Here is an 8843-nt window from a genome sequence, read left to right as displayed (position 1 = left end):
ATCAGCACTGTACTTAATCAGCCCAGCATGCTAACCTACATGACGCTATAGTCACTTCTTAGGTCACATTGTTGATATTCATCTTTTTTTAAATATAGTTCTAGATCTAGACAAACTCATAGAGTAGAACTCTTCTTTGAAGAAATTATAGAAATCTCTTGTTAGTTCAAAGAGGCACACTTGACAGTTATGAAGTATTTCAGCCATTAACTCGAGATGTGATGTGCAGGGGATGGTGAGCATGTTGTGACGCATGATTTACAGTGAAGAGTATTCTGCCACACTTCATTCAGAAATGCACCTTCTTTTATTTGCATGTTTTATTCAACCTTAAAAAAACAACAGAACATGTAAATATCTCAACTGCTGTACACACAACGACTACCACTCAAACTCCACTCAGCCTCGTGATGAAAGAGGCAGCGACCTCACCTGTGGTGGGCAACAGGAGGCCATGCAATAACAAAAGAACGCAACACTCTGTATTGAAGGCATGGATAATATCAGAACACTCTTAAGATACAGTACATCTACTTTCGTATCTGTTGCAGGACAGCTCAAATACAAACCCTGATGTGTCATTCTAACACACCTGCAGGTGGTTGATAGATGTCCACATGACCAGATTATACAGATGTTCCACAGCCACAAGTAGAGAGCCCATGGGAGCATTACACATTGGAAAGTTGCAGTGCATTTAAAATTCTAATGTGTTACAGTGCAGTACTGTTTACTTGCTATATGTGTCTTTATACTGTATGTTCTTTTTGAAACACGTGTTTTCATATATTTTCCAATCTGTTCCTATTGTCTTTGACTGAAACCGCTACAATCTCTCTGTGAAATAATCTGTTCATGATTTTTATTTGATTACCACACAGTCATTTTAAACTCAATGTCTCAGAGCAGAAATTGCAGTTTCTTGGTTTCATAACGTTCCTCATGATGTCAGTTTATCTCCATGTAATCAGGTCAGGAGCTCTTTAAAGGAATCAGATCTCATTCTTTGGCCCTCATTTACAAAATCACCCTCATCTCTGTCTGCTCTTATCTTCTTACGGAGATGTGCTGTATTATCACAGTTTAACTCCACAGAGATGGTTTCAATGTGTCCCGTATGAATCACTCACATTGTCAGTATTATAGTACGACTGTCAATACCCAGCTGCAAACTGAGCTACATGTCGACAAAATTAAAGTTCGCCGAAAGTACGACTAGTTATGTTACAAATGAGCTAGTTGAACTTGCTCTTCTCTATACGTTACTGTATTGTTGTACTCTTTAACACCGAGCTGTAAAGAAAAGTCAAATCTAACTACAATGGTTTGATAAAGAATTCATTAACAATACTGCAACTGACATGAGTGATCAAATGTTTAATTATGCAATCCCACATCGTGTCCGTTACCACAAGACATGTCATTTTGTCATTTTTCTTAAAGCAAAGAAAATGTTAGAATGTGTATGAATAAAATGCCAAAATATCAAACAATCAACTTTGATCGTGAGCCTTAATATCAGGAAAACTAAAAGAAGTTTATGATTATAAATCACAGCTTCATACATCATTTCACTTTCACCATAACGTGGGCCCCCAGGGGCCCGTGTAGTCCCAGATGTAGGGTCTGCATTGGTAGGCTTTGCAGAAGGAGGTGATTAGTGATGATCGGACGAGCTCGTCTCTCAGACCCAGCTCCTCTGCTTTGTACACGTCCTTACAGAACTCTGATGTTTGCTGCTTTCGTTTCGTCTTGTACCGGCGGTTCTGAAACCAGATTTTCACTTGGGTCTCGGTTAGTCTTAAGGTGCTGGCCAGGTGAGCCCTCTCTGGAGCAGACAGGTATTTCTGGTGGTTAAATTTCTTCTCCAGTTCAAGCACTTGGAGGTGTGTGAACGCAGCTCTGGAGCGCTTCTGTTTCCCCGGGGAGGAAAAACTGCTGGACTCTGAGGTGCTGGGACAGGATGTGTCCAGGGACCCTGTAAAGCACAGAACATGAAGAAGACTCTGTTAACAGTCAGCTTGGTGTAGTCCGGCTGTGGGGAGGTTCAGATAAAGGTAAACAGCCACTGAAACATACTCTTGGAAAAAACTATTATTTTCCTTAAATTTTTTTTACAACATTGCCACAACTCTAATACACACAATCCATCGGGTCGTCTACCCATTACATTCCTGCTATTGAAAGCCTCGCAGGATCTCACCTGTCTGCACTCCAAACGCTGTCCCCTGAGGGCAGAGTTGCTCTGACAACTTTTCAGATGCTTCTTTCCACTGTGACCATCTTTCCATCTTCTGTGAACAGCGTTTGCCATCAAATATTGTGCCGTCCTTAACGGAGAGGATGTCCTCTATGAGGAAGGAGGTCAGAGGTTTGACTGTGTCAGACATTTCCATCCAGTAATCCACAAATCGGAGGCCTCCCAGTGGCAGAGGGCTACAGCCGGGGACGTGGTTGAAGCAGTGTGTGTCCTCACACACTGACACGGTCTGAATTTATACAAGAACAGGGGCGGGTTTACTCCGACTGCACCGGCAAGTGAGGGAGGCGGGCCAAACTATACTGCAGCCAACTATTTCAGTAAGTTTCATGTGTTTGCATGGGAATTTTAGAGATAAAAACATTGATAATGTCTTATCTCAAAGAAGTTTTGCACATTTTCACCTGATGTGTTTCAATGATTCTAATGCTCATAAAAACAAAAAGCACAATTTATGTACTTTAATCTGTACAATATGCACATGTTGTCATACATGATGATACTCCTTTTTTAAATAAATATTGTATCATGATACTAAGTCTTGAGTTCATAAAGTAAACCTCAACGAATGCAGTCAACAACAGATTAAAATGTAAGGTCCTGTTGGAGGGGGAGGTGTCTTTAATATTACGTCTATCCTTTATCACTAAGACAAACTATTAGAAACTCCTCTCTGTACTTTTTTACAAAATGAGCGAATAAACTTGTATCAGATAGGTAAACAGTATGTTTTGGTGAAAATATGTACTTTTGACAACATTTGAAGAGATTTTCTTTCCATATGTGTGCCCAGGCAACAATATCATTGGAATATAAAGTGGATAATCTCTCTCAAATTGAATGTCATAGTAGTTTAAGATAATGTGTCTTCATGCCCCCATCAGTTCAGCATAGTAACCCTGTTGTCTGCGGCTGGAGAGACTCCTTCGCAGGAGGGAGAGCTGGTCAGAGTGGGTGGTCGTACCTACTGGAGCACTAATGACTTCGACACATTTGGGCCGGCTCCTGAAACAGACTCGGTCGTTGCTCGGTGGCTATTTATTTGTTGTTCTCCGTGGTTCAGCCCGACTTTCTCCGAGAGAATGAGACGTTTACTGGCATCGTCTGTGCTCCTCTGGGAGTTCATGCTTCATTTGGAAATGCATGAATGTAGGCATGATAAACATGATCCTCTCCGTGGCCCCTGGCCCCGCTGACTCCTCCAGCTTCCTGGGCACCAACCACACACCAAGCTTGCATTATCACTGCTTTAATTTAATGGAAGTGAAATAATTAAACTTTTTATTAGTTTTAAGCGCTGTGTAAACTTCTTTATGTGCAATAGAAATATAAAGCTGCACTGAACGACGTGAAGTTAAGTGTGACCTGTCCTGTGTTGTGGATCATCATTTATAAAAAGCCATCTGTTTTAAATCCCCGGAGGTTCCTCTTCAGCATTAGCTATTGTCTTGTCAACACAGTATTAAGATCCTCAGATACGTTTCACCTTCAATTCTTTGTCTGTGACCGTCTGTCTGCAAATCTACGTTGAGCTGTAACTTGTCTAGGAACAGTTTTTCTTTTGATTCTTTAAAAAAAACAACCTTTGTCTATTGTTTTGATCATACAGAGCTGAATATGGAATAAAATGTAAAAGAAAAAGAAAAAAAAGAAAATTCATATTCATTTGGCCAAATCAGAAAACATGTGCAGTCAGCTCAATGTCAAGAGCATGAACAAAGCCTGCAGGGAGAGTGACTGCCAACTATGCTGTCGTCCTCTGCCCTTATTCTCAGACAATCCACATAATTGCTCTCAGTTGAAAACACTGACATTTCCTTCCTATTGTCTTCTGAGCATTCATTGCACAGATATTTGGCTGCATAGTTGTGCATCAGATGCGACAGAGTAGAACCTCTGACCTTTAAGCCCGGGGAGGCATTTGTCTTCCACAGTACAAACTATGTGGTGACAATGTTTTCTTTGAGTCACCGAAAGTTATTGTACCATCAATCTTCTGTTGTGTTTCCTGCTGCTTCTTTGTCTGAGATGACGAGTAGCGAGACTTTGTTGTAACTGATTTAGTTTAGACACAGTTTTATCTGCTGTAACCCACACCTGGGTTATTGCACAAGTTCCTCACTCCGTCTATTGTATGGTGTAACACATACGTCTTCTGATTGGGAACATGTCAGTCAGACAATCTCTGCTACAACACATCCATTTTACAGTTTTTAACTGAAAAGATACAACAAAATCTAAACAAAAACGAATTCCGTTCACCACCACAAATTGTTCATTTTTTTCTGAACCCCTTTTTAATCTGTAATAACTTGTATCTATATTTATACAGCCTGTTTCTCTGATATCATGTTAGGATAGATTCATTGTACGTCATGTGTAAGTGGTTTAGGAGTCTTCCAGTAGAGGGAGCTTTAAAGCCAAACATCAAGTCCTCACAGAATAACAAAGCCAGCAGCCACTTCAAACTACAGGGACAACCAGACAATGAGCTATTTTACTGAAGGATTAGTTTGAAGAGAGTCTGAACACCGTCAATAGTCATCTTTCATCCTTGTGTAGCTCATAACTACAGTATTTAGTGGTTACAGGGTGGATGTTTAGACAGAGGAGCACTGATCCTGAGTCTTTGAATCATCTCAGCACCAATCATAAACACCAGATTATGAGACTGGGGTTTGAAGGATTACACAGCCAGAGACATATCTGCTTCTCTAAAGCTGCACGGCGTAATTACAGCATGAGTTAAAACCTTTTTGAGCCATAATATGTCTATCACTGGTAGCCAGAATCACGTCACTCTCTATTTAAACTGACCCTCATCATCACAGTGTTTATCTTTATTTGGGTATTCTACTTTCATTCATCTCGCTCTCCCTCACTCTCGAGCACACACGCACACACAAACTAGATAGGCACAGTAAAACACAAGAGCAAATAAACTACTAAAAATACATGCTTTAGTGAAAGTGTGAAAGAAAACTTTTTTCAGGACTTAACAGGTAGTCATTTGTAAAATCAGAATATTTTGCATAATTGTGACCAAAAATGTGATTGATTTGAGAGATTTCTTATTTTAGCGTAAAACAAAATAATAATAAAATGAATCACATGTTAAAACCTTGGATTTTGCACAACACACTTAACATAACTGCTGCAAAGCCTTCTTTTTCTCTGACACACACACACGCACGCACACACACACACGCACACACACACACACACACACACACAGAGGCATTATCTGATCTCTTGAAGTGTCTCTGGTCTCCTCTCTGTCTACAGCTTCATCCTTATCTTTGCAGAGATGCTCCTTCAGCTCCTCTCTCCTTCCAGAAGTGTTTCTCCTTCTCAGGCCTTTTGGCTCAGAGTCCGTGTCCGTTAAAAGTGACACACTGATTCAATTCAACCATTCATTATGTGATAGCCTCTATTTACAACAATAACTTTGGAGCATGTATTATATAAGCCAAGCAAGATTGATGTATTTATACATTTTAAATATTCATGACTAAAAAAACGATAAATCTCGCTTTTGCTATAAACTTTTGATGTACGGTAATATTCTAAATCCCTCCAAATTTAATTGTGGATTTTTTTATGTTTTTTTTTTTAGTTGATATATTTTACCAGCTGCTGGATTGAGTTTAACAGCCAATCAACTGCATGTCAATAAGTGATACTGAGAACTACTTTTTTTGCAGTGCAAGTGGATTCAGTATCTGCTGTGGCTCATCTGTGAGTGACAGGTCAGACTGGAACTGTTTCCCGTTTGATTGAAAGTTTGAAAAAGTTAAAGAGCCACTCTGTCTGCGGGTTTGTTTACTAAGCAAAGCTCCGGGACAGGACAAGCTCTACAGCCTTATCAGCGGATTTGTGAATGGGACAATAATGAGCTCAGTTTGATAGAGCAGAGCAGCCTGTCAGGTCAAATGTCACTTCGTCCATTAGCTTTTTTGATGTCTCTCTTTGATAAAACTCCACAGACTTCAGCTCCATAACCGGTCACTAAAGGGTTTTAATCAGGAATGTTGTTTTTAATTGAAGCCTACACATTTTAGAACTGGCAAATGATGATATCAAGTTGGAGTTCAAACTTTAAAAACGTATTTTCACATCGGTATTTAAAAGTTAGACGGCATCAAGCTCTGAACATTTAATGTTAGTTGACGTGACAGAAAGCTAGAAAGAAAATTATTTAATTTTAGCCCATGGAAGCAAATTAGCGTGCTTTTTGGGATTATTTGTTATATACATATAACACGAACTTTATTGTTATTATTATTACATACCCCGAATTCATGTGTTGCAATACTTTTAAATGTATAAGACAAGTATAAAAGGATGATAATAAAGAAGCTACTCTTAAAGACAGTGAGTTAACCAATCAGCTGATTTTTAATTTGCCTCTCAACAGGAGAAAACTACCAATAGATAGTGTATACAAAATATACGATAAAAATGTGAGATTGCAATATTTAATATTACAGCATACAGACCATTTTCCTGCTTTAATCACCAGCCTCTTACACCCTGTAATGACGCCTGGAAGTGTCCGTGGTTGAAAGGCCCCTCGCTGTTACCTGTTAAATCTACCAGCTGGTTATTCACCTGCGCTGCAGGTGACGCACTGTGATAACCGCAGCCGTATACGCTGCTGGTTGCATATCCAAACACGGGATTGTAATGTCCGAGAGTCACATTATAAGGTGGTGCTGAATGGGAACCTGCGCTGCAGAGCTTCCCGTCCCGCACCAGCACCGGCACCGCCACCCTCCTCGCAGCAGGTGGATACCCCGCCAGCTCCAGAGACTTGTCCTGCCGTTGGCGCTTGCATTTGTACCTCCTGTTCTGAAACCATATTTTGACCTGTGTAGAGGAGAGTTTGAGCATGTGGGCCAGGTGCTCTCTCTCCGGGGCGGACAGGTAGCGCTGCTGCCTGAAGCGCCTCTCCAGCTCGGACACTTGGGAATGGGAGAAGAGGACTCGGGGCTTCCTGCGCAGCCTGGGTCTGCTTTTAGGGCTTTTGTCACAGTCAGGTGAACTGTCAAGACCGCGTATCTCTGCACATTATCAAAGAAAAAAGTCACATAAAGTCATACTTCATAAAACTGAATGTTAAATCTGTAAACGATTTGGCTCCGAAAAACATTTTATCCATTTTATCCATTTTTTTTCAAAAGAAAACTAAAAAAATCTGTTGATGGAGCTGGATATCATGCATATTTGGTAAATCCAATCTGAGAAAATTTACTTTCGCAATTTTTTTATCAACATATATACGTGTTTTTGTTATATAGTATATTCATATATTTTTGCTGTAACATCAAAATGAAAAACAGCCTACTGTGTACTTGTACAAGATGCATTAAATAAAACTGTCTGAGTTGGAAGAAGTACATTTGATTATTTTTGACGTTTTAAAGACTACGTTTTAAAGCTGAACGAAATCCAAAACAACACACAATTATGTGTCCCACTTTCGCATGGGTTAAAATGTGATCATTTAGTTGAAGGACTTGTGAAAATTGTAGGAAAATTAGCACTCCTGTGCCCCTTTTCTATTTAAACGGTGTGAGTACAGCGATTATAATAACTGATCACAGTGACCAAACAATAATAACAATAATAAAGCCTTGAATTACTTGAATTAGACTTTTGGATTGGTGCCAAAATATCGCAAAAATATAGACCCCCCCCAATGTATTTCTGTTTATTGAAGAAAATTCTTCGACTAATCATTTATTTGATCAAATTGAGAGATTTCAAGGAAATGGAAAACGTGACCGGTATTCCTGTTATCACGCGCTCAAGGCCCCATTCTGTCGGTCCGAAACCTGACCGACAATCAGCAGATAACTGATTGATTATCACGTATCATCTCACCCTGCTCATTGATCTCCTCTTCTGCTGCTGAGATGTGAATGTCGAGCTTCTCCTGCGTCCCAGAGACGCACGGCTCAGGCTGGCAGCCCCAAGCGTCCCTGGTCTGGGAGGCACCGTGCGCGTGCTCATAATTCATCGGAACAACTTGATCAGTCATCGGGAATTCGTTTTCAAAGTCATGGTGGTGCTCCAGCTTCAAAATATCCTTCACAGAAAAGGGCGTCGTGGTGGTTGAACTGGGATGCATCCCAACCTTCTCAGCTGGCTGTTTAGAGCTATTTAGATCCTTTTACGCACTGCTCGAGTTGCTGCTGGTGCTGCCGGACGTATCTCTTAACTGACTGATGAGTGAGGGGCACGGGGAGATTTGAATCATTCAAGGGTCCGGCCAAAGAGCAAGGTAGAGATAGATCTGTCACCCCTCTCAACACTGGCCAACACCCAGCCTAGCCTGCGCGCACTCCTTTCTTCTCACCTTACAGGAGCCCCTCGCATCCTTGATCCACCCTCCTCTCTGAGTGAGAAGGTATATTTAATTACAATATTAGCTTGCAATCAGGGTTATCCACTTTTTAAAATCCTTATTTTAAGTTGTAGGCCTACAGTGGCAGAGTGACAATTGTTGCTTACTGCAAACAAGCAGTCTAATTTATAAAATATATTTGAAAGAAGTTTTCCCATTTTATTCATTGGTTTC

General features: G+C 40.5%; 2 protein-coding genes across 2 annotated transcripts; both read right to left on the bottom strand.

Moving 5' to 3' along the window:
- Positions 1-1577: 1577 nt before the first annotated feature.
- On the bottom strand, positions 1578-2396 carry nkx3-1 (NK3 homeobox 1; the record flags this gene model as incomplete). The annotated part of the gene is made up of 2 exons (XM_079271166.1): positions 1578-1978; positions 2204-2396. 2 exons carry the CDS (start codon positions 2394-2396, stop codon positions 1578-1580), a joined length of 594 nt encoding a protein of 197 aa, XP_079127292.1.
- Positions 2397-6775: 4379 nt separating this feature from the next.
- nkx2.7 (NK2 transcription factor related 7) lies at positions 6776-8393 on the bottom strand (the record flags this gene model as incomplete). The annotated part of the gene is made up of 2 exons (XM_079270767.1): positions 6776-7323; positions 8147-8393. The coding sequence occupies 2 exons, from the start codon at positions 8391-8393 to the stop codon at positions 6776-6778; spliced, it is 795 nt and encodes a 264-aa protein (XP_079126893.1).
- Between the last annotated feature and the right edge of the window lie 450 nt (positions 8394-8843).

Source organism: Melanostigma gelatinosum (assembly GCF_949748355.1).
Source record: "Melanostigma gelatinosum genome assembly, chromosome: 6".
Classification (NCBI taxonomy): Eukaryota; Metazoa; Chordata; class Actinopteri; order Perciformes; family Zoarcidae; genus Melanostigma; species Melanostigma gelatinosum.
Note: the sequence above shows the minus strand (reverse complement) of the source record. Positions and strands in the feature narration are given on the sequence as shown.